This window comes from Caloenas nicobarica, chromosome 2 (genome assembly GCF_036013445.1).
Source record: "Caloenas nicobarica isolate bCalNic1 chromosome 2, bCalNic1.hap1, whole genome shotgun sequence".
Taxonomy (NCBI): Eukaryota; Metazoa; Chordata; class Aves; order Columbiformes; family Columbidae; genus Caloenas; species Caloenas nicobarica.
This window is the reverse complement of record NC_088246.1, coordinates 152,783,430-152,809,524: the sequence shown is the minus strand read 5'-3', so window position 1 is coordinate 152,809,524 and position 26,095 is coordinate 152,783,430. Positions and strand designations below refer to the sequence as shown.

General features: G+C 47.1%; 1 protein-coding gene across 1 annotated transcript; it reads left to right on the top strand.

Annotated features, from left to right (window-relative positions):
* The first annotated feature begins 375 nt into the window (after window positions 1–375).
* FBXO32 (F-box protein 32) lies at window positions 376–26,095 on the top strand. Its single transcript, XM_065628423.1, has 9 exons — window positions 376–637; window positions 3,815–3,927; window positions 5,644–5,693; window positions 6,362–6,454; window positions 13,952–14,045; window positions 14,946–15,130; window positions 18,707–18,889; window positions 20,053–20,196; window positions 20,901–26,095. Exons 1-9 carry the CDS (start codon window positions 522–524, stop codon window positions 20,988–20,990), a joined length of 1,068 nt encoding a protein of 355 aa, XP_065484495.1. The 5' UTR covers window positions 376–521; the 3' UTR covers window positions 20,991–26,095.

Sequence of the window (26,095 nt, the reverse complement as noted above, 5' to 3'; positions counted from 1 at the left end):
GATGGAATTGAAATATGCATGTTATTTTTATATATATTTGTATTCTATATTTAATGTTTTACGTATATAATGTGAAGATATAAAAACGTGTTTAAGCACGGTCTATAAATTTACTCCGCGTACGTGCATATACGCTGCTGATGTGCACACACACGCAAACACCTCGGGACCAGGTTTCCTTGCTGCTCGCTCTAAGAGCTCCATGGCCCCGCCCCCCCAGCACGGCCCCGCCCCCCAGCCCGGGCCCCGCCCCTCCCCGGGCCCCGCCCCCCAGCCCGGGCCCCGCCCCTCCCCGGACCGCTCGCGGCGGGCGGGGCGGTGCCGATAAACACTGCCACGTGCGGCGGGGCGGGGCCAGCCCCGCGCTTCCGGCAACACGCCGCCCGCCGCCGCATAAATAGCGCGGAGCGGCGTCGCGCCCGCAGCTCCGCCGCCGCGGCACCCACCGCGGTACCGTCACCCGGTCCCGCCGCCTCTCCTGATCTCGCTTCCCCGGTTTGGTCCCGCTCCGTCCCGCCGCCATGCCGTTCCTGGGGCAGGACTGGCGCTCCCCCGGGCAGAACTGGGTGAAGACGGCCGACGGCTGGACGCGCTTCCTGGACGAGAAGAGCGGCGGTTATGTCGCCGACATCAGCAGGTACCGCGGGCGGCTCGGCCGCGGCCCCGCTCCCGGTATATCCCCCCCCACCCCGCGGCGGTGCCGCCAGGGGGCGCCGCGGTGCGGTGGCGCTGCCGGTGGCCGGGCCGGGGGGGGGGCGGTGAGCGGCGGCGCGGCCGCGTCCCTGGGCCGGGGGCGGTCGGGGCCGCCGAGCGCCGCGGGCCGGTGGCGGTGAGGGGTCACCGTGCGGGCCTGCCCGTGACCACGGGCCTTGGCGCCGCGGAGGCGACTGGGGCTGCCGGCGGAGCGGCTCGGCGGCTTTCCCCGGGCCCGCTGTGAACCCCAAACGGGTCTCCCGCACCCCCGGCGGGTCCCGGGCCGGCTGGGCGCGGAGGCTGCGCCTCCCTGGGCGGCCGGGCCGCTCCTGCGGCTGCGGGCTGGGGTGGAAAAGCTGCGAACAGTCGCTGCCCCGCGGCCCGGGCGCTGTGCCCTCGGGGAGCATCGCTGAGCGGCTCCTGGGGGCCTCTGGGGGTGTCTCCCCCTTCTCTCCCCCCAAAACGGCCCTTCCTCGGGCTGCCCGGCTCTGTGGAGGGAGAAGGCTGTTGTGTCTGACCTTCCCCGGGCCATGAGTAATGTCCCTTGCGTGCTGCTTGACTAATCCGGCTGCAAAACAACAACAAACCCCCCCGGATGGTGCGGAGCTGCGGGCAGGAGGCCTTGGCAGCAGCGGGGGTGGGATGGTCTCTGCACGGATCGCTCCTGTCGAAACCGAACTGCCCTTGTGCATCTTGTTTTCGGCTGTGCACAGGCGGGTTTGGGTTTGCTGGGACTGGGCTGAGGGCTGGGCCAGAAATGTCCACGACAAAGGGACTTGGAGGAAACAGGGGTTTTCTGTGAAGCACTGCTGAGATGTTATTGTGCAAGGAGGCTTATGTAGCAGGTCTCTATCTCTTGCCCTCTTCTATGCAAGCTGTAAATAAAAATCAAGTTTAGAATCCAAAGCATTTCATATGTAAATAGGGAGAAAAATGTCTGGCTGGTGATAGTGTGATTGTGTTGGGAATACAGAGTTTGGTACAGATCTGTACATCTCCTTTCCCATTAGAAAGTGAGCAGGTGACACACTGGCCCAAGACTGAGGTCATTGCCATGCCAGGTCCTGGTGCCCAACTGTGCAACCTGTCAAGATGCCTTGGAGAAGCATATGGAAACCTGGCAGTACATAAACTGGGGAATAATCTGCCTCCCATACTGGAATTCATCCACTGCTCTTGTTATGAAGGTTTCAGATTACAGAGTCATTCAGTAGGAAGTCAACAGTCAAGGGTGTGCTGTTGACATATGTAAGATTTAAAGCAGGTCTGTCTTGTGCTCTTGGGCTTGGATTCAGCCACTGCGTGGGGCATGTTAACCTGGCCTATTACTGATTTTGTGCAATCCTGATAAAATGAGCTTGAACACTTCAAAAACGCTTCTTCCTCACTGCTTTACTCTGTTCTCGGGGTTTGGTCTCTCACATGGATGGGGGAAATGTGTAGCTGAGATGTTGTGCTCTCAGGTTTAGGTTCTACTGTGCCAGCTCCAGCTGGTAGGAGTGGTTGGTTCCCCAAGCTGTTGTTGCTGTGAATGTTGTCTGTATTGTCTCTGCTGCTGTGGGGTGGTGGGGGAGCAGCAGCGGTGCCCTCCCTGCAGATGTGATGCCCTGTGAGGGGCACCTTGGAGTGGTAAGGGGGACCTGAGGCTTGTGGTGCCCTGGAGCTGGGGGAGGTTTCATCCACCTCTGGGGCCATGTGCAGGTGCCAAACACCCATCTGGATCTGCTGGAAGAGGTCCAGGTCTCTCATGGGGCTGACACACTGACTTGGTCACTTGATTGTGTGCATGCTGGTGGTGTGGCTGTGCTGACAGACAGCGAATGTCCCTCTCCTGGCTGTGGGCCTGGGCTGGTGATGCTGTTATCAGTAGGGGGAAACAAGGAGCCTTGTCCTGTGGCCTTCACTCTGCAGGAGCCTGCACTGAATAGCTGTTGGAGGTGTGAGCTGGTATGATCCTCGCATTGTTTTTGGAGGCTAAACAGTGTAAATATGAGGTCTGTAGAGGAAGCAGCCTGGCTGTGTACGGGTCCTTATGGCTGTCGCAGAGGCAGCTTGCCCAGCACTGCAAAAAGCAGCATGTCTCAGCGCCTGTCACAGCTCCAGCGATGTCCCAGCCACAGCAGCTGAGAGGTGCAGTGAGGTGCAGGACCATTCTTTGAGTTTAGACCATGCCTGGGACCCTTCTTTGAATTTAGACCTGCAGACAGCCACTCTCGTGTCCCTTGCAACCTGCTAGGGCAGTGGGGTGTCTCTGTTTCATTCTCCTGGGTGCATCACCTGCCTTCTCCGGGCAGCACGCTGTGTGCAGGGGACTCTACCCTGAGCTCCTGGTGGGTGCTGCCTTTCCCTGCCACCCCAGGGATCTGTGCTGCAGCACTGTGGCTGCCCAGGGGCTTCTCAGTTTCACACTGCTGCTTAGATCTGCAGAACGTGGAGATGTTGATGCACAGTCTTTATGGATGGACTTTTATTGCCCTCAAAGAAAATAAGGGGTTATAGCTCCCTTTGCTAAAGATATAGTTACAGCAGGGCTCCAGCAAATGCAGAAGACGGGTGTGCTTGGACAAGGGATCCTAGCTCTTAATTTGTACAGTCACTACTGTGTGGCATTTGGAAAACCACTAGCCAAGTCTGGACCTCAGCTAAGCTTTTCCTGTAAGCTTGAAAGAATGTTGTGTAGGGACTCTTGTTAATAAATGTTTTGAGTGCATATATATATATACATGTCCTCAGATGTCTGAATATGCCCTTCTGTAGAAATCTGACTGGCTCAGAGGAATCTGCAACCTACAGTAGGAGGATATGGTGTTATTTAAACATAGAAACAGGTTAAAAGAAGGAAAGGAATATGGCCCAGCAGTGTCCCAGTACTAAGTGTGCCATCTACATTACCTGCTGCTGTCTGGTTTGGGTATCTTAGCACAGAAATGAGACACCAGAGGCTCATTTAAAAATACCATTTCTAGATGCAAAAACTGCATGCAGACTTCTTGAGAGAAGCCTGGAAGGAGGCAGCTTTGGAGCTCACCACAAAAACCTGTGTATTTTCTCTCTTTGCAGGAAACATAATGTTCAGCAGAGTGCAGAAATAAACATAATCCTTGCGTTGTGTCATTCACAGTTTCTGTAAAAAGGATGATCACAACAAAGAGAATCTCTTCAACAGTCTGAACTATGATGTTGCTGCCAAGAAGAGGAAAAAAGACCTGCTGAATAACAAAACCAAGATTCAATGTAAGATGTCTATTTGGGCTTTATTTTTAATAAAAGTTGCTGCAGAAAAATGGAAAATGCTTCAGATCTATGGTTTTTGTTGAGGGCATGAGGAGTCTTCCAGAGTGTCTCAAAGGGCTTTGCGCCCATGTTTGACCCAAGCAGAGAACTTGGATACAGTTTAATGTGAAGATTTATGCCCCTTTTAGTAATCCCTGCTCTGAGGAGTTCTGCTTGTTATGTTCAAATTTTTGTCATTTGTGTTTATCAGAAGGAGGGTAATTTTTTCCTATGGTACATTCAAATGAACCAGTTCCAGTTTTTTCCCCCTGTAGACTTCCTTGTGCACAACAGGCTAAATTTATTCTTCCTCCCATATGCATGTTGAGTACTAATCTACATTACTGGAGGCTACAAGCCTGAATGTAAGCTTTGATCCTATCGCTGTGTGCGGAGTGCATGAAAAAAGACATAAGGTTTCAGCTCGCTCAGAACAACAGAAGGTTTGAAATCTTCCTGTGTGCACAGCGAGCAGCCGGGGTCTCGTGCTGGGGAGGACTCGGGGGAGCCTGCAGGGACAGCAAGGTCTGCGTTGGTCTGATTGCAAGATAGGTACTGGAGTCAGATGTGAAGGATACAAATGTAAATATACACAGAGGAAATGAGTTATGATTCCCACACTACTATTAGCTCATTGTGCATCCCCCAGGATTTTGGAAACTGATGCCAAAATCGGGCCCCTCTGTGTATTCGGTTCTCTGAACAAACAAATGTTACCATGACAGTTTTTGGCTGGATTGTGCTGTGACCTACTATTTAAAAGGGCCCAATGCTGGGTCTGTGTGCCTGTAACTAAGACTGGGTTTGTCCCTGGGCTCACAGTACTGGGCAGGAGTACATTGCTGCATCCTTAGGTGGAAAAAGACTCCAAGAGCACAATATTTCCTTTAAGAAAAGGAGTCCAGCAGGATGGGGAGGAGAATTTTTCTTACCTGAGCTATTGAATTGCCAGTGTGTGGTGGAAGAGAAAGGTCAAAAGCCCCTGTGAGAATGGAGTGCGAGAAGGATTGAGCAGCATAACTGCTGTTAGAGCAAGGATGGTTCTGCAAACCTGGTTAGCAGCATGTGGTGGGTACATGGAAGCTATTCTGGGGAGTGGATGGGACAACTCCCATTTCTGAGGGAAGGGAGGGGCAATTAGAAATAGGAAAAATTTGGTCCTGAATAGGGTTTTTCCTTTTAGCAAGTTAGCTGCAAGCACAAGCATGCTCCTCGGAGCCTGACCTCACTGCTAAAAGCTCTCTCCCACATGCCTGGTGTCTCATGACATTTTTGCTCAACCTCAAATTTGACATTCAATCCCAAGCCTGTAACCAAGGTAATGAATAGTTAATAAAATCAATAACAACAAAACCTGGCTGTCAGCCACACTTACTGTCTGGGACCAAAGATGAGGAGGTGCTATGGTATATCTGTGGCTGGCAGATTAAACATTTACAGTCTTGAGCTGTGTCATTGAAACACAAGCCCTTTGTAAGGCTCAGGGCTGCAGTATCGAATGAAGCAGTATGGAAACAAAGCAGCTGAGCAAGTAACTAGTTTTGGTTTCAAGTGTGGTGGTGTAAACAAAAAATAAGTTACTTTGCACTAAAAGGGCAGTAAGTGTTGCGAGCAGAACAGAGATCAGCCCCCTGCAGGGTGGAGGATTAACTGAGCAAAATGTCTTTGTCCAAACAGATTTCCACCAGGAAAAGTGGATCTATGTTCACAAGGGGAGCACGAAAGAGGTGAGTGCCTCCATAGGTTCTTTGTCCCCTTTTCTACTGTTTTTTTCCAAGTAGTGGAAGATCCTATGCTGATATAAATCAGCAGAAGCTCTTAAGATAAGTAGAAGATCTGGCTTGTGGTTGGAATTTCAGTAATGATTTTAAGCCCCAATCAGGGAGCCAGGGCTTGCTGTACAAGGTTCTGTACATGTGTTTAAAATACGACTTGTTTGCTTCCCTCAGTTAAAAAAAAGCCATTTGCAGACCAAGCCATAATACTGTTCTTGGCTTTCACCCAGTACAGTCCTAACATGGAAAATCATTGGAATTCATCACAACAGCTTGTGCTCATGGAGAGAAGCGGCTGTACGAGACCGCTCTGAACCTGCACTATATATTGAACCCTGGGAATGTGTGGCTGGTTCTCACCTGTAAATTGATGGGTCATGAGCAGAGCTTGGATCACTCTTGGGAAACTACCACAATCTACATTGGGCCGTGCCCACTCTTGATGTCAATAAGCACAGCTCTGCAGGAGACAGGGCTGCCCTCTCCGGCTGTGAGCTGGTCCCATGCTCTGTACCCATTAGCTTGCCAAATCGAGGTGCCCTGGGTCACGTCTTCACGGTGCTGTCTGGACTCATGTCTATCAAAACATGACCCAGACTTTTTTATTTTTTGCTTCTCAGCGCCATGGTTACTGCACCTTGGGAGAAGCCTTCAACCGACTTGACTTCTCCAGCGCTATCCTGGACTCCAGGCGATTCAACTATGTTGTGAGGGTGAGTGAAAGGCCAGGGTTTATTTTGCTGTGGTGGAGGCTCTGGACTGAGCACCAGTTGGCTGATGGGAAGCACTGGCAAAGATGATCCAAGCATGCGCGTGGGGGTGTTGGGCTTTTCTGTGTGAAGTAATTGATGGAAGTTTTGTGGATCGATGCCCAAAACCACCTCTTCGATCTGTTAAAATAGAGAGGGAGGGAGGTGGTGGTAATGTAGAAGATGGGCTGTTGTTAGTCTAGCATTCCTATGACTTCTCAGTTGTGAAATTCGCTTCCGAAACCCAGAAAACTTAGCTTCTAATCCCTGAGTTTTCAGTTCAGCATCTCAATGTGATTCCTGTAGCCCCAAAAGGAGCATGGGCTCCCTGCAGAAGCCATAGAGCAGTGGGGACCTCTTTGCACAGGAGGTTCCAGCTCCTTGGAGCTTTGTCCCTTTTGAAGTCATACAGGAGAGACTCTGGGGGAGCTGAGTGGTTTGGGAATGGGAGAATGGACTGAACCTCTTGGAGGCACTGATCTTAGCTTCTGTGTTAAGGATCATGGTTACCCTTAGTCCTGTGTGACTGGCAACAGTTTCAGTGGCTGAAGCATTTGGTTAGTCCTGACACCATTAGTTGGTAGGAAGGAGTCATCAGCCCCATATTCCCCATGCTCTGGTTTTGCATAACAGCTCAGAACTTCTCTTTTGGCTCGGGGTGGCCAAGGGGAGTGGTAGTGGTTGTGGGAACTACTGTCCTGAGAGCTGTGCATTTATTTGCAGGTGATCTCTGCAAATTGATCTCAAATTTCAGAATGCTTATCAAGGTTTAGAATTCAATAAGCTTTAAAAAAAAAAAAAAAACACCACACCAACCCGGTATTAACTGAGGCTAGCTCCTTTTCACATCTCATCAGCAGTTGATCACTGGTGAGGCACCAGCTGTTCGGGTTTTAGATTCTGGAGCAAGCAGCATTGGTATTGCTTTCCCTCTGCAGAGTCAAATGTCATGAAAAGTGCCTGAAGAAGAAATCATAGAATCATAGAATAGTTTGGGTTGGAAGGGACCTTCAAAGGTCATCTAGTCCAACCCCCTGCAATGAGCAGGGACATCTTCACCCAGATCAGAGCCCCGTCCAGCCTGGCCTTGAATGTCTCCAGGGATGGGGCATCTACCGCCTCTCTGGGCAACCTGGGCCAGTGTTTTACCAACCTCATTGTAAAAAATTTCTTCCTCATGTCTAGCCTGAATCTCCCCTCCTTTAGTTTAAACCCATCACCCCTTATCCTATTGTAACAGGCCCTGCTAAAAATTCTGTCCCTGGCCTTCTTATGGGCTCCTTTTAAGTACTGAAAGGCCACAATAAGGTCTCCCTGGAGCCTTCTCTTCTCCAGGCTGAACAACGCCAGCTCTCTCAGCCTTTCCTCATAGGAGAGGTGCTTCATTGCTCTGATCATTTTCATGGCCCTCTGGACCCTCTCCAACAGGTCCAATGATCTGAGCAAGTTCACCTTGACTTGTTCGCCTGTTGTCTAGGTGACAAGGAGCCTGTGAAAACCTGTGCCACCTGGGGAAGGTACAGGCATTGGGTGCAATGACCCACCCCCCCTGTGCAGGAAGGTCACTGGCAATCACATTGATGTCCCACTGCAAGGGTGGTGGCCAGGACTGTGGATGCTGGGGGAGGCAGAGTGGGATGCAAGTCCATGGAAACTTGGGCTATTGCAGTTCTGCTGGTCCTGGGACAACTTGTTTTCCTGCTTGTGCAGAGAAGGTGATCACGAGTGCTGCGGTACTCGGTGTTTTCTGATACCAGATATGTAAACACACTGTCCTGTCATCTTCGGGGGATTATTGTGGAAGGAACAGTTTGCCAAGGCTGTCAAATATAAAAGAGGAAAATAAAATAAAACCTGTACCTGGTGCTCCAGATATCCCTTTGGCAGACTTACTGTCTTATGACAACTAAGAACTCCAAAGACCTGAGCTAAGCGTGGCCTCGGGTCGTGCTGTGCCACGTGATGGGCTTCTGCTGCTCAGCCCTAAGCAATGCGTGTCTCACATGGGACTGCAATGATTGAGCAGAAGTCCCATTAATTTTTTTTTTCAGAGTAAACTCAAATTTCAGTGAAGTCATTGTGGTCTCGCAGGGAGGCTCAGGCTGACCTTCTCTTCCTTCCCCCTTTTTCCTGTGAGGACTTAATAAAAGCATCCCAAATCTGCTGTGTATCCAAAATACCAGTGTTCTGTATGAAGTTGCATGTGTCCTTGTTTCAACAAATTACCTCTCTTCTGAGCTTTTAAGAGTAGTTTTTCCCCCAGTAGTTTTAAGGATACAGCACTACTGAGAAGTATGAAGCTTTCTAATTGAGGCTGACTTGTGGTTTGGCAGATTAAAGAAGATATTAAACCTGGTACCATGGATCAAATATAAAACTGACTTTTTAAAATGAAAGGCTTGTATCAGCCAAGTCTCCGGTGGATAGTAGCTCATAAAATGTCTAATGTACAAAACTTACTCATGAAAAACTCTGCCTAGATGCGGATCTTGTTTATGGTCCTTTGCAAATCGCAGGCCTCTGAGAGCACACAGATGAGCAATCTGTCACATGGAAAATGCCTTGAACATTGGCAGGCAAAACATTTTTCCCTTCCCTCCCTCTCCTTGTTCTCTCTACTTCCACTTGTTGCTCAGGGTATCTGATTAATGTCACACTACTTAGTTCATCAAGCAAATGCTTTCCAAGGAGGGAATTTTAGAGTTGGAGGCAGGGAGAGAATATGAGGATGCCTGTAGAGGAAGAAAGGAGAGAAACAGCTGCAGGCTTGGGATTCTGCTGGCTACACCCACATTTGCCCTATAGAGAAATAAGCTACATCACTGCTGATAGCAAAATGGGCTTTCAAGCTGAACATCAACTTGCCTTTCTCAAAGCATTCCTTTCTGAATTTCTCTGAACTTAGGTGCTACAGTGTTTTCAGTGCTCTTTGTTTTTCTTTTTTCATACAGAAGCATCTGCTACTTAAGCAATACTCAGACTACATTCTTCAAGTTTTTAATGGTGCAGTGATAAAATGGGTACCTTCAAGTGAGGTGGAGGTGTGAGCTGCACGAAGCTTAGCAGGTATTTTTCATGGGTAAATACCATCAGCTGTAGCCAAGTGAGTTCATGTGACTGAAGTGGAAGACATTTTCCTCCAACATCAATCTTGTCTTGATAGTCTGCTGATATAGGGCTGGAAGTGCTAAGTATAGGTATTGATGCTGTGACCTGATCCTTGCTCGTCACTTGAACTGTAGCATCTGCCTACACGTTACAGGACAATGTTCCTTTTTTAGAGCTAGTAAGGAGGTGTGGGATTGACCCAGAGGACCCAAACTGTTCTTGGTCTTGAAGCAGTCCCGGTTTCTCTGGTCTTACAGATTTATTGAATAGACTGGAAGCATAAGTAGTATCAGCAGAGACAGAAATGCCTGCAGCCCAGAACTTGTTGGTTCTCCTTTGGGAACACTGTTCGGATGACAGTGAGGTTTTGCAGGCTGCTTCTTTCAGCAAGATTTGTCATGGGATGATTGTGTAGTGATGTCTCAAGGGAAGGTGCTGTTTCTGATCATAAAAGCTTAGGTCAGGTTTAGCTGCATGGGCACTGCTTCTGGAATAACATGATTTAGATAGTGTGCAGCCTGCTAACATAGTCTCTTAAATTTGTTTCTTAAGCTTTTATAGCAGTGAGCTCCGGGAGTCCTGGATTTATACTGTGCTGAAAGAATATCAGCTTCATGCTGTCTCATGGAGATCTGTCAGCACCTGTGCTGTAAATCATTATAACTTGCCCTTCTCTTGCTCTACCTCCCAGCCAAAACCCAGTGTGACATTTCAGCCACAGAAAGTGAAGGCCTGTGAGAGCAAGGAGAGGCTGGAGGAGGAATTTTTAATTGCAATGTATTTCTCTAAGGGGTCCAGATCTGAGGAGCCACATTCCCAACCAGGAGGAGCAGGGTGCAGTCCAGCTTCCCTATAGCTGCTGTGGGATATTCAAATGGGAATTTACACCTCAGTATTCAGAGACTTGTGATGTTAATCATTACAAAGCATTTCCCTTTTTGAGGCAGGGCTACACTCTCCTGCTTGGTGCAGGTGGCCCGCTGAGGATTTTTTGGCTCTGTGTGCCATAAGCCCCTAGCTGTGGGTTATCCGGAGTACAGATTACCCGCACACCTTGGTGTTGAGCTGAGCGGCAGAAGTGCCATCTGGCTGTCACAGGTCTCAGCAATGCTGTGCAGAGCAACATGTTCTCATGGCCCTGAAACAGACTCTTGTTCCCTGCCACCTGGCACCGTTTTGCTTGTTTTTTCCTTATGCTTATGGGAGGAGGAGGAGAAGGAGGACCTGCTCTGCTCCTGGAGCCAAGCGGTTCATTGCACTGACTGCTTTAGATGGATGGTTAGTGAGGGTTGAGCAGGAGCCCCATCACGCTTGTGGGGAAGTGAGCAGGTTATTGCCCTGCTGTGGAAGATGCTGCCAGCTTTGCAGAGGCTCTGGAAAAACCCGCTGCATCTCTTGCCTTTTCCCTGTGGCTCTGGCAGACCGCTGAGGACAGACAAAATACAGGCGAGGCAGTAGGAAGGATTTTCTGGGGAAGCTACCAGGTCACCTTTTTCAGCTTCTGGGGAGTTGAAAGTGTGAATTGGGATCTAATGCCCTGTTTCCCGGAGATGTTGCAGACTTCCCAGCTCCAGTTAAAATCGGCTGGAATGCAGTCACTTAGTGGTTTTGAAAAGCAGGCCTTTTAAAATTGCTCTTAACCTTTCCCTGTGCACTCTCTCCTACCATCTGTCCCTCTCAGTTGAGCGTGGGCTGGACTTAATGCAACTGCATCAGAGCACACGCTTGCAGCTCTCCAGCCTTTTTACCCTACTCAGCACTAATCTGAATCTGTCAGTCTGCTTTTAGTTTGTATTATGCAAGTGGAGACACTGAATTATTTTTTTTTAATAATGCTGTAGACCCCAATCTGGCAGTCCATTAACTGAGAACCTACTCGGCTGGGTCTGTGCCAACACTAAAAGACTCTCAATACACTGGAGCACGTGAGGCATGGGTGAACTGTGGTGTTTACACGGGGTTTTTTGTTTGTGTTTTTGGGGGTGTTTTGTGTGTATTATATGAGCACAGAAGAATAAAAACTATATTTTGGTTTGGAGGGCTAGCCAGTTGCTTCAGCCAGCGGTCCCTGGGGACTGGAGTAGTCCTAGAAGTGTCTACAACATAGTTTTCATATGGAATTTCATCCTGTGTTTATTGCTGCAGGGGAAGGGAGGTCACACGATATCTGAGCTGGTTCACTGAACATAAACTGAACCTTGATAAACACAGACAAGGCAAATTTGAATCTATTCCTTTGGCTAAATTAATTTTGTACCAATTTAGCGTTCTTCAAGGAACTGAGATTTTAATCCCTGTTCCTCTTAAAGAATGGCCCTGGCGACTCACTTTAGCGGTATGGCATTACGTGATGCTTATCGCTGGGTGCATTTTGCAATTTTCAGTAATGGGCACAGCATTGCGAACACCCAGGCTGGAGGAAGCTGTCCCCATGCCAGTTCCAGCGCGGTGCATGCTGGAGACAGCCGTTGTTTATGCACAGAACAGCAGATCTGGGTGCCTGTGTGGCTAATGTACAGATGGAGTCTGGCAAGTTGCTTGCTATGATCAAAGGTCTGAAGGCCAAATAGTTTAGTTTAAGCAGAGTATTACATACTACTTTGGGACACTGTTTTTTGTTGTTGGGTTTTTTTTCCACCCTTCAGTATTTAATGAAATTAAAAAATACATTTTTTAAAACTTTCCAAACATTTTGCAAACTGCATTGTTTTTAAGAGTATCTAGTCCTTGTGGTCTCAGTCTAGCTGATACAGCGAGAAGACCTGCTGATGCCTGCGCACCAAACATGACCCAACTCTCCTGCATCTCTTGTTTCCCTGAAATGAGCCAAGAACACAGGCAGCCTGCCCTTCATGGGGGTTAGCGCAGGTCTTTTTTCATCTTGTTTTCTCTTGGTTGTGCAAAGCACTAACAGAATGTAAACTCAAAGCCACCTGATGATGTTGTTAGCCTGGAAGTTAAACAGAAGAAGGGATGGGTCACTCCAGGAGACTTCACTGCTCCAAACTGGCTGTCACATGCCAGCGCCCCAGACGGGGAGAGCAGGGGAATGACTACAGCAATGCCTCTCCCGGAGCTCCCCGCTTCATGGCGAGCTGCCGGTGACTTTTTGGATACATTCCTGTCATTCTTCTAGCAGGGGGAACAGTTCAGCTCATGACTTATCAAGTCTTGTCAAAAGCCATCTTAGTTACTTGACACAAGTAGTTGCACCTTCTCTGGGGTGCCAGCAACAGGATAGCGTAGCTGCAGATGATAAAGGATTAATAAGCGAGTCATGCGGTAATGTGTTGATTGATTTGTAGCATAAAAGGTTTTTCCTTTCCTTTCTAAATTAAAACAGAAGGCTATGTACATCCCAAACAAATGGACTGACACGTGGACAGCCTGTATTTATGTAATGCTGGGGGAAGGGAGGAAGGCTTGGAAGATCACAGGCCACATGTTCTGCAGAGCGTGATCCATGGGAAACTTCCATGGCTGTGCTGGTGGTGGTAGAGAGCCGGGGAGGAGAGGGTAACATCCTCCCTGGGGCAAATGCTTCACTCAGCAACTGCAGCCCAAATTCAGCATTCGGCTTGTACATGAGCCAGATCGGTGATGGGAAGCAAATCCTAATTGAAAGTAAAAGAGAAGTTTCCATTAGGAGAGGTTAACAAGTAAACAGGACAAACAGGGAGAGGTGGTTTGGTGTTGCAGCTGTAAGAGCTGAACAGAGAGGAGGAAACCTTGGGGGAATAGGAGTTTCTTGGGGGGAGGGCTTGTTTTTGATATAGTGTTTAACCTTTCTGTGGTGGTGACAGCACTCTGACAAAACCCATGCAACCCCAGAGTTTGACGTAAATTGTGGAGTCTGATTCTCATTAATGCCCCATCAATAACATCCTCATCCAAACAGGCGTTTGCTCATGTTCCCTGATGACACTGCTTGTTTATGCCCCACTGAAGGACGGTGACGTTGGCCGCTCGTTGTTCCCTTGGTGTGAATAGAGCCTGTCAGTCAGAGCACTGCTCTGTGGTTTCTCTGCATCTCTGAACCATGAAATCAAGTTTTGTTTGGGTTTTTTTGTTGTTTTGGTTTGTGTGTGTTGTGTTTTGGTTTTTTTTTTCCCCCCCCCCAAAGATCATTAGTATGCTTTTTTTTTTTCCCCCAGCCTCTTTTGATACAGGTTTAATTGTTTGGCCTCTGCTCTCTTCCCCCTTTACATTAGTTTGCTCTGTTATTCTGTCCCCCTTTTACTTTCAAGCAGCAAACAAGTCTCTGGACTGTTTTGCTGTGTCATGTGACCAGGAGTTAAGATTAGAAAGGTATCTGTGTGTTCTAAGGCTTGCAACTTCTATTTTTATCCACAGCTGTTGGAGCTGATAGCAAAGTCTCAGCTGACGTCACTGAGTGGCATTGCCCAGAAAAACTACATGAACATTTTGGAAAAAGTGGTGCAGAAAGGTAAGAAACAGAAGCAGTGAGGTGGAGGAGGGGGAGTCCGATTTAATCTGCTGTGCTCGGTGTGAACCACATCCTCACAAATAGTCAGGCAACACGAGATGAGTGAAGGGGGCACTGCTGCTTATTTCTGTCGTGCAGTTCTGCTTTTCCTCTGTGAAGGGCCGTGTGGTGCGGGGGAGTGGGAAGAAATGTCTGTATTCTGGTAGGTACCGGCGAGGCAACTCCTCCTTCTGCAACTTTCCTTACCACCACCCCTTCTGCATCCTACCGAGTCCTATTTCTGACTGCAGAGGAGACCGGCTGCTCCTGCCCCCAGCCTGGCACATCTGCAGCCTCCTCCGCTGCGTTGTCACCAGTCTGCTGTATCAAGTGCTCCCGCTGCTCTGGAGGAGAAGAAAGCTCAAGGGTTGTCTTCACCTGCTGGGGGGCTGAATTGTGGTTGAGATGTGCCACTTTCCTCCCTGATGCTTTAGCTCTGGCTGAAGCCTGGGAAATTGAGTGCCCTGTGTGTGTGTGTGTGAACGTAATGAGAAAGGAGATTTGGAGCTGCCTCCCTGCACCTCAGCTGGGGTGGATGGGGAAGAGTTGCAAGTAGATAACCTCCCGCACATATCGGAGGGGAAAGCTGGCTGGTTGCCAGTGGCTGGAAATGGGAAGTGCTGCAGAAAGGGCAGATCTCATCTGCTTATCCTGGGAGGATCTCTTTCTGTCTGCTGTCTAACCTGCCGTGCCTGGCTTATGTTTAAGTGCTTTCCTCTAAAAAGAGCAGGCTGGCTTTCTTGGCCTGTGAGGCTATAGCAGGTAATGATACTTGCCTGAGAAATATGTAGATTCAGAAAAGGATTTGGGCAGTTCCCCTTTTTAACCTTTTTTTTTTTTTTTTTTTTCCTTCCTCCAAAGTCCTTGAAGATCAGCAGAACATCAGGCTAATACGGGAACTGCTGCAGACCCTCTACACTTCCCTCTGCACTTTGGTTCAACGAGTTGGCAAGTCTGTCCTGGTTGGAAACATCAACATGTGGGTGCACAGGATGGAGAGTATTCTCCACTGGCAGCAGCAACTGAACAACATTCAGATCACCAGGGTAAGCACAAATCCGAAAGCCTGAAAATAATGCGGCTCCTTCCTGAAACCTTCTCGTGTAGGAGCTCCCGGTTGGGTGACTGCATCCCACTGTACTCCCAGTGCAAGCACAGAGAGCTGGGGAAGGACCTGGAGCTGCCAGAATAACTGGATATATTCCTAATATCATTTGTGTCCCTTAATTCAAGCTCAATGTGCGTGACGCAGGATCACGCTCACTGTTACTGGTCACACACCGTGGCTTGACTCCTTAGTGGCCATGAAGTGCTGGGTCAACAGAGCAGAGCAGGGAACCATCTCCCCTTCTCAAGAAGAATCTTGAGAGATTAGGCCTCAGTATGAAAAGTCAGCTTGGTCTTTCTCAAACTGAGAAATTGCCTTCAAAACTTGTTTATCAGATAGTTGAGGTTTTTAGATTTAATCTGTAAATTAAATGCAAATTTCCAAATAGCTGCATAACTTGATGCTTCCTGTCTGAAAATATCAGTGATTCTTCCAGTAGTCTGGAGCTGCCTTTTCCAGCCAGATGAGTCCTGCTTTCACAACATCTGTTTTTTCAACAGTGTCTGAGGATGGGGAAGATGTATTAGTTGATAAATTCCTAACCTGGCTTTGCATGGGAATCAAATCTGAGCTTACTCCACAGAATCACAGTAGGGTTGAAGTTGGAAAAGACTTGTAGAGGTCATCTGGTTCAACCCCCTTGCTCAAGCAAGGACACCTACAACCAGTTGCCCAGAAACTTGTTTAGACTTTACAATTTCTGTGGAGTATGCATGGAGGTGGAAAAAAAAAATAACACTTTTCCCCAGTGCTGACCTCTGTGCTGGTGTGCCCCTTGTAGGACTTTTCTGTAATGAGCTGCACTGTGAACTTTCCACTTGGGTAGACCAAGGCATGGCCTAAGGAAATTTTAAAAAAAAAAAAAGCGCGCTTTTTTTCCCTGGTGGATCAACCAGAGAGATATTTGCAAAGAATTAATCAAAGGGCCTGCTTCCATCACTTTGCATGGCTGTGTTCTCTGGCAACAGCAGGAAACAATTCGAGTCCTTTGGTTAGAGTAATGCAGGCAGCAGGACACAGCAGAAGATGAACTCTGGGAGGTTCTGGTGAGTTTGAAGAACTTCAGAAGCAGCAATGCCTAATCTGATGGTGGTCTCTGCCCCACCTCTGCTGTCCCTCCTGGTGCTGGGCTGCAGGGGAAGCAGGAGCCGCACTGCACGGTGGCTCCTGGGGCACAGCAGGTCTGTGGGCTGGGGACCTGCCCTGTCCTGGGCGCTGCCAGGGTCAGCACCACCCCAGCATCTGCTGCCCTGAGTGCACTGCAGGTCAGGACCCACCTCCTGCTGTTCAGCTCAGTCATACAATGTGGGATTTCTCCCTCTAGGGACTCCTAAAACCACAGATAAGCATTTCAAAGAACTCTGCCTATCCAGACAAAAACGAATAAAAATATTGCTTGTGAATGGAATTGCCTTTTGTGTTTACAGACACTTTTCTAAAATAAATAAAATGGATCTCAAGCTTGCAAAAAAAAAAAGTTCACACTGCTGAAGAGGGCTTCAGGTCAAGCTAGAACAAAACCAGCCAAGTTTAGAGGAAGGAAGAACAAGCTCAGCTCTGTGCAGCCAGTTGCTTACAGTGGGCTGAGTGCTGCTGATGTATCTGGGAGGGGGAACATACTGCAACAGCCAAGACCTAAACAAAAAAAAAAAAAAAATCCAAATTTGCAAAAATATTGTCTGTGATAGAGCTGCTTTAAAAAAAAAAAAATCTCTGTCCAGAAAGTGACAGCATACTGATATTCTCTCATCTAATCTGTGTTCTTTCTCCAAAAAAAGTAATGTTTGAAAAGTCCTGGAAGGGAGTACTGAGGGAAAAGAAGTAGCAGATAAGTCTTTGGCCCTGACTTAGAAAACCTGTAAGGATTTGTTTGAGTCATACTGGTTTCTTCAGAAATGAGACAGAAGTGTAAGCTTTGGGGGCTTTTTTAACCCAGGAGTCTGAGCTTAGTCCTGCCTGTTGTGCCCCAGTGAAGCTTCTGTGTAGAGAGAATGCAGGAGAATGCAAAAGACAGGCTGGCAAGGGAGATCAGTGGGAGGTGATCCAAGGCTCCAGTGCATTCTTCCTACCCCAAAATGTGACCTCAGTTTGCACTGATGGGCAGGGACACTGTCTGGACTTGTGGATTGTACCAAGGAAGCATCTCTGTGTCACCAGGCAGTATGCTTGCAGCTTAACTCTCAGCATGCAGCATTAGAGCTGTCATGGAAGGAAGTGTCCTTTGGAGATGGCAGAGATGGTTCACTCCCTCTGGAGAGGTTGTCTCAGGCCTGTCTTGCTGGTGGAGGTTGAGAAGCTGTGGTCCTTGCAGATACTGGGCAGTGGGGGGTGGTCCAGGCAGGCTGGTCACTGGGGTGCTGAAGGGAAGGTGGGAGCCGATTGTGTCCAAACATATTTGTTGTGCCTGTGGAGTTCCTCATGCAACGGGATGGATGGAGATGGGACTGAAGGATTAGAAGCAGCCTTGTGCAGTGTTCCCCTGTTGACGGTCATCTGCATGCTGCTTGTTTGAAATGGTTAATAGCTCTGCCAATTGCAAGATGGGTGCTGTGACTCTGCGACTTAAAATAGCAGCATCTCTGTGCAGGGTAAATGATAAACTTGGCACATCTGTCTGACATTGTTTCTTCATTGGGGCCCAATCCTAAAAGCTGCTGTTTGCCTTAATAAGGCTGGGGCTGGTTTTGAAGCAACTGGAGCCCAGAGTCACGGTTCTTGCTGATGCCTTGCTCCCATGTGTGCCTTGGGTTCCCCTGCGTGCATGGCTTGCTGATCCATCACTCTGAGTTTGTCCTGGAGCTGTGCTGCCACGTGGACTTGCAAAACAGTCTTGGATCCCACATAGACAAGGTGGATGGGGGGCAAAGGTGGCTTTTGGCTCTTTAGACTAGGATGTGCTTTGGTGCAGCTGAACAGCCTGGAAAACCATGGCTGCAGCTGATGGGAAAGGGGCAGGTCTTTCAAGTGTTCACAGAGGAAAAGTTAGCCTTGCCAGCAGAGGGAAAATCCTGCTGTGGGTACTCATCAGCCACTGCTGTGGTTACAGCAGGATCCTGTGACGACATAAGCTAAAACACATGGCAGAAGAGCACGAGATTCCCAGCAATGCGTGTAACAGGAGACTGAACTGGAGAAGTAATGCCAGTGTCTCTCACGGTGGAGAGACCTGGATGGTTAACAGCTGATACCACGACGTAGCCGATGTCCTGCTGTAGTGAAAGCTGGTGGTGCTGCTTCTGGGAGCAGTCTCACAAGTATGGATGTGGGATGGAAAAGAAGGGGAGAAGGATGCTTAGACCACAAGTTTGCTTCTAACTACTGTAATACAAATACGTGTCCCCTTCTTTGAGGGTGTCTCAAACTGTTCTGGGGCAGGTAGTGAAATGTCTCTATGTAAAATGTCTCCTCATTCTGAAGAGGGAAATACTGCTTATTTTCTATGTGAAGAGCAACGCTTAAAAAGCAGTAACTCTACTGCAAGCTAAAATTGCTCAATTTGGTTTGTCTCTTCCAGCCTGCCTTTAAAGGAACCACTTTGACCGACCTGCCCTTGTGTTTACAATTGAACATCATGCAGCGACTGAGTGATGGGAGAGACCTGGTGAGCCTCGGTCAGGTGGCTCCTGACCTGCAAGTGCTCAGCGAAGACCGGCTGCTGTGGAAGAAACTCTGCCAGTACCACTTCACGGACAGACAGGTACAAGGAGTGACACAAACTACCATTAGTTGCTTGTTGTGACCCACTAGCTAATGAACAAACACACACAGGATACTCTCTTACTTGACTATCTGTTGGATCTAAGGGCTGTGCCGCAAGTTGATAATACAGGCTGGCAGGAGAATGGCTGCGCAGATGATTTATGTAGAGGGCTTTGCATGCCACAGCAATGATTCCTGAAATAAAAGCTTGAGGAATTAGTCATACGGTGAACTTCTTCAACCCTAGTAATCCAGGTGGTAATAACTGCAAGTCATGCAGTTGCTTCTTGCCCCACGTGTGTGGGGAAAACATGCAGACAAGCTCCAGGAATCACCCCGACATCCCAGGGACTGACGCCCTCGCAGAGAATCTGTGGATGTGGTCCATGAGCCATGAGTCGTACTCTCTTGCCCTCTAGAGCAAGAAATCCTCTCTGAGCTGTTTTGTGAGTGACAGGATGGTATGTGGAAAACAGCCTTGCCGCTACCCATGTTGTACCTGTGTAAACATCTTTGGCCTTTTGCAGGCTAGTAATTCTCTGAGGTCTTCTAAACTTAAAAACAAACAAACAAATATCCCTCTCTCTGTTTATGGTGAATGGCTGGGGTGTTTATACCAGACCTCTGCACTTCAGGGACCACGTGCCAGGCTTCTCTGCGGACGTGGCTGTCTTTGCTCACTCTGGATCTGACTTTGGAAGTGACTCTGGGGAAGTTACTTGTATTAACAAGTACGTTCAAAGCCAGCCTCTGCAACTAATGAGCCCCAAAAGAGAGACAGGTGTCTCCCAGGCTAATGTGTTAAATCACAGACTCTTAGAGTTAATGAAAAAGCAAAATACTTCTGAAATTGTTAAATGCAATTGTACTTGCTGTTCTGCCAGCCAGAAACAGTGGCTAAAGTAGTATGAAATAGCTCCCAGGATTTCAAGCTTTCATACAGTAATATTTGTGAAACGGGGATAGAACTTTATAACGGTATTGGGTGAGGCCTTTGCCATTAGGAAGCTGGTTATAGCTGGATATTCAGAGGAGGAGTTTTCTTGGTGTTACAAGGGAACCGTTATGGGACCAGCAAGGATGAAACTTATGGAAGGGACAGGAGAACAACATGAGTTAAAGAGAAAAAAAAATACAATTTCGATATTTTTTGTCTTTAAGATTCGCAAACGGCTAATCTTATCTGACAAGGGACAGCTGGATTGGAAAAAGATGTACTTCAAGCTCATAAGGTGTTACCCACGGAAGGAGCAGTATGGTGACACGCTGCAGCTGTGCAGGCACTGCCACATCCTCTCCTGGAAGGTATGAGGTGCTGGTGGGACAAACTCGGTTGGAACACAAGCCACAGGGCACTCGGTGCTTCCTCTGATTGCAGCTGGTTTAGGGTGCTGCAGGTCCTTTGCCTGTGTAACCTAGTGTTCTTCTATATCTTCATCCTTCCTCAGCTATTAAGACCCTTTCTCCTCTGTGCTTCAAAGATCTCGTCTTCTCTATGTTGAACAAGAGTGGCGGCCATCAAGGCCAGAGTTGGGAGGGTGGTGTCCATACTGTAGGGTTGCATGCAGATCATCTTAGCACTGCCACCAGCTCCTGCCACCCACTCCATTCCACGGAGGTCCTGGCAGCAGGATTAGCGGGAATGAGAGCCGATGGCTACAAAACAGCCCAGGACAAAAAATCTGCTGGCCACTGTGGTGGTATCCAAGGCATGTCTCTGGAGTTAAACTCCTGTAGCTGACGGTAGGGTCCAGCCTCTCTTTCCACAGAGAAGGGAAAATTGTGAATTGGATCTTTGCTGGTTTTATTTCCCTTCACTTGCCAGTAGCCCCTAAAATCTGAAGCCCAGTTCTGAGCTGTCTGTTTTGACAAGAGTAGAAATATTATTCTGGGCTCTGCTCTGTCTATTCGCAAGTGGGACATCTGGCAGAGGGGCAGCGCTAAGTTGGCTGATGTTCTGGCACCTTTTCCACAGTCTCTCTAAATGGAATTGTTTTCTCTTTTCCCAGGGTACCGATCACCCTTGCACAGCCAACAACCCGGAGACCTGCTCCACCTCCCTTTCGCCGCAAGACTTTATCAACTTGTTCAGGTTCTGAACTCGGGTCACCACAGCTTACGATATTCTTACAGGACACTTCATGCCACTGAGCTTGGACACTCCATTTGTAAATAGTGTAAATATTCATGTTTGTTCAAAGCTCCTGAGTCAAGGAACAAGAGGATCTCTGAGATGAAAGGTGAAATTGCTCACTGACGTGCAGCACTTAAGGAATACAGACTTCTGTAGGACTGGTGTATAAATGCAGCATGTTGTACAGCGTCCCTTTTTTATGGTCAGAGTACAAGATACAGGGCAAAAAACTTCATTTTTTGTTTTTAGAAGTTAAAAATGAATTTGCCCCACAACCATAAGAACTCTTTTGGTTTGTTTCTAATAGAGAGAAAGCAATATGAGGCTAGGACTGTTGAACTGTTTCTCCATCTGGTTTTATTTAGCGTACATATTTATAAATATGAGGTTTTAAAAATATTTATGAAAAATATCCCTGTGACAAGTTTAATAATACTTTTGTGTTTTTAAAAAGGACACATTCTGAAATATGTAGGACAGAACTCAAGCCTACTTGCAAAAGAGAATCGCACCATACCACTTTCTACCTCTAATAGATTGAGTACCTTTCAAACAAAAATCCAGTGTACAATGTGAACTTTTGTATTTTGTACAATGATTTAAAGGGAAATGTGTGTGATAGTAAGCATCTTTTCTTGTATTAATGCTTACCTATTTACATTAGTTTTCTTGCTCTACTCAGTGCTTGAATGCCTAGATGATAGGCACCATATAAATACCTAAGACTTTACTCCATCCTCTTTTAACTTGTTGGTTTTATGAAAGACTCAGCAAAAGGGAACAGAGAAGCTACAAGGATGAAGATTATCTAAAAGGGAGGAAGTTCTATTATAGAGAAACAAAGGACTGAGTTTAATCTCACAATGTAAATTCATGTCAACTCCCCTAGGTTAATTGCAGTGGTTGAAATCCCAAGTGAGGTTAGAATCTGGTTCTTCAAGCCCATGTTTTCCTAGTTTTCCAACATATATGCTGCTCTGTATTTGCACTGCTGTCAAGTGAATTCAGTCACTTTGGAGCTGGTAAAATATAGAGACAACTGGGCTGTTGAACACAGTGAAATGATGTGGTTTTTAGTCACTGGAAGACCGGCAGCATCGTGTTTAATTTCAGACTCCTGGAGGTTCAGGTGGTGAGCAAGACAGCATGAAGAAATAGGTTGGCATTTTTCAAAAGGCAGCAGTCAGGACTGGGCGAGCGAGGGATTTCCAACATGGCACTTGACATCTTCAGTTATTTGTCTGTGCCAAGGACATCTCAAAGACCAAGCCTAGTCCCTTCTGCTTCCAATGCTGACCTTTATGGGATCCTCTAACACTGGCCTAGAGCTAAATTTTCAGTCCTATGGAATAAGTGGTCAAACTCCAAACTTCACTGTGGCCATGATCTGGCTCACAGTCTCCTCTGTTGTGTACAACGCTTCACTTTTCCCTACAGTGGAGCTAGAAGAATCCAGCTCGTATGTAACAATTTGAAAACCTGCAGTGGAAAGTTTTTGCCAGTAGATTTCCTGTATAGCACTTTCTCTGTGCACGATATAAGCAGGATACCTCGGAAGGGTAAATATTTAGTGGGCTGTGTGTGACTACGTACAAAGAATTGTGAGGAAGAGGAGTACTCAGGACAATTCAGGAAGAACTACTTGAGTTAATTATTGTTAAGTATTCTGTTCCTTTTTTTACATTTTTATAACTGACTTTCAACGCTTTTCTGCCGCTGTTTTATATTTTTTAAAAAATTGACAGTATTTGCATTTTTGCAAACTAAATCACTTTGCATACTATCATAAGAGATGCAAAAAGGGAAAAGAAGCTGCCTCCAGATGGAGCAATGAGGAAAGTGGGGAGGAAGGCTGGAAGGAGAAAACCAGGAAAATGCTGCCAAGAACCGCCCTTCTCCTGCCTTGCAACAGCAAACCCAAGCTTTTGCTCTTCCAGAGAGCTCGGTGAGCCTATGCTGCCCTTAGCCATGGCCCAGAGCTTGGCACTCTCCAGAGAGGAGTGGAAACCACGTGCGGGATAAGGGCACTTTATCTTGGTGTTGCTGCCCCATCCATCAGTTTGACGGTGGGTGGAAAGCGTAAGCCTGCTGGTCGTATTCATGTCAGCTGAAAGTGATTTAAAAGCCGCTACCTTGGAAAAATGAACTTGTGTTTGTTTGGGGGGATGTTTGTGAGTGAGGCAGGCCAGTTTCTGCTTTCATTCCCGCGTTGATGGCAGTGGGTAGAACAAGGCTGAAATCTGGCTTGGTGAATGAGAACATTAAGGACAGAAACCTGCAAGTGAAGCATTGTCACTATATTTGGAGATTCTAGCAGCGAGAGGACCTGTGCCCCTTGGCATCTTCTGTTTCCAGCTCTGACTGGAGGTTGGTTTGTCTCTTAGTCTTGCCTCTGCCATCCACAGGGAACCAGCCTGTTGTGATGGGGAGGTAACAGTATTTTGGTATGAAATGCTGGGGGGTTCTGCCTAGGCCCAGTCCGTGCTTAGCAGATAACAACTTATCCACTGTGAGACTGTGACATTGGGTGAATTTTAAGCTCAGGTTTGAATCCAGCCTAGTGCATTCCCTGCACAGCAAGACACAAAATCCCTGCTTTTAGCTGCAATTTGGGAATGTCTCAGCTCTAGCTGTTGCCTCTATCAGCCCTTCACTGGTCTTGACCAGAATTTATTCAGTATCCTCTGCCCAGGGTCATGCTGACAACATGCTTAATGTGCAGCTGAGGCTCCTATTTATAAAACTTACTTCAATTCACGTGTTTTCTGATTTCTCTGCACTGCCTAGATCTTAAAGGGTCGAAGTGCTGAAGATGATTTGTTAAGACACTTGTGTGTTGCTCGTGTGAGGTGCTGGGATATTGCCGTCGGTGTCTGAAGCAACAGAAAACCAAGCAACTATTGTAGTGGAGAACAAAACGGACTAAACAAAAAGAAACAGAATAAGCCTCATTCAGTTACTGCCTCAGTCATTACCCTCCTGCTACAGCAACTGTCAAATAAGACTTTGATCACTCATTGTTTCTCCAGTGGCTGGTACAGGGAGACATTATGGTGAATTCCATACTCTTGTTTTGTATGTAAAACAAAATGCTCTTGCATCCAAATACCTTAGTTTAACCACTTATAAACAAGGCGATCAGTGTTTTAGCAGTGCAGAGGCATCTGCTTGGCTGAGGATGGCAGAGTAACAAAACCAACTGTGATTAACAGGAGCTTCCAAGCAGGATGGTACAAGGCTGCTCTCGCGCAAAAAAGGACCTCTTTATTGTAAGACAACTGCGGCAAAGCTGTTGTGAAAGGAAAACAGATTTTTACTTGTATTTTGGAAGTAGAACGTTCTTTTCAAATGACATTTCACCTTCCAGTTAGTTGATGCTTTCCCATTAGACATGCATCAGTTCTTATGCTATAGGAAAGGAGGGGTTTTTTCTCTTTGGGGATTTCTCCTGCCAGCATATCCGGAGAAATCTCATTATCTTCAGAGCATGTGTTAACCAGTGCAACTGTGTAGAATGTGGTACTGTGAAGAGGAAAAAATAGATCCATGCAGGGGAGGAGGCTTAGGAAGGGAGAGATCCCAGAGATCTCCGTTTCAGCTTTCTAGAAGAGGCAGGTATTTGGAGTTCGTTTTAATGTGATAGCCACTTCAAGAGGCACAATTTCAGCTGTACATACCTTAAGCCATTTATACTAACTATGGTATGGTAAAATTTGATCATAAAATGTGTGCACCTCCTCTTATATTGTTTGGGTTTCCTTTTTTTTTTCTTTTTAATTGTGGGAGTTTCTAGATCCTTTTATTTTGTAAAGTGATTAGGAAAACTTGTATTGCTCTGAAGACATTGCTTTGTATGTAAACATTTAATTGCACCCTGCCACTTTCTGTATATGGGAATATCTTTTTTATTATTTTTCTTTGCCCCCAGGTTTTGAACTGTTTGTGTTCCCATTTCTGTTTGACTTCAATTACTCTTGTGAAGCTATCGCCTTCTAGAACATAATGCAGGTACTAAAACAGCTTTTCCTGCCCAGAAAATTCTTTGGCCCTTAGTAGCTAAAATTTAATTTAGAGCAGGAACATTTCAAATTCTGTTATGTAGCTAATAAATCAGATGTGCTGTTTCGCGCTTATCTCCTCCTCGGTACAGCAAACCAGCATTGTCCTCTGGGGTTGTTCTTACAAACCCGTTACACAGCTTCCCCACAGATCAGCACCTTGCCAAAAAGACATAGCTTTAAATTAAAATGCCACTCTTCCTAGCTGGCCTGTTGGCAAAAACATAGAGCCCAGGGAGCTGGTGGCTGGTCAGGTTGATAAAGACTCCGTGTTCCAAGGTTTGGGACTCTGGCGTTCTGCTTGTGCTGCTTTTCTCAGCTCATGGCTTCTAAGGACACTTGCTAATGGCACTGGAGACATGGCCAGCCATCCACGCAGCTGTCAGCGTGTGGCTGCTGGGCTGTCTCAGTGTCTTTACCGGCGCCTGATCTCTATCCCACATCTTCCTCCAGTGAATTCGTTGATAGCAAATCAGCTTTGCAGGATCTGGCCTTAGAGAGGACAAATCCATCTTGTCCTTGACACAGCAGTCTCTAGTAAATTAATACCTTGAACACCAGAGAGATTCCTCCTCCATTGATCAAGTATTGCTGCTTCTCTTCCTGGGAGGGCAGCTGAGGGTGGAACTCGCATTTCTGTAGCCATCCTGTACTGCACGGAGTGCTAACAGGTCAGCTCCCAAGAGAACATTTTAATTTGAAATAGCAAACATGCTCATCTTTAGCAACTAATCTGCAGTAATTATAAATATCTAGTTATATATGGAAGAGAGTGTGTGTTCTGTTTTGTTTTTCCTTAAAGTTGTAACTAGAGGTGATATGAAGTGAAAGGCGTCCCTTGTATAGTAAGACTTCTGTTTAATATTATTGTGTGGTTAAAATCCTTCCATCATAAATTTGCACACTTTTTTCTTCCCTTGCATGTTCAACTCTGATTTCTACAGCTGTTCTGTGCAGACAGTAATGTATTTTTGTAAAACATTTTTGACACTGAATTGCAATAAATGTTCAA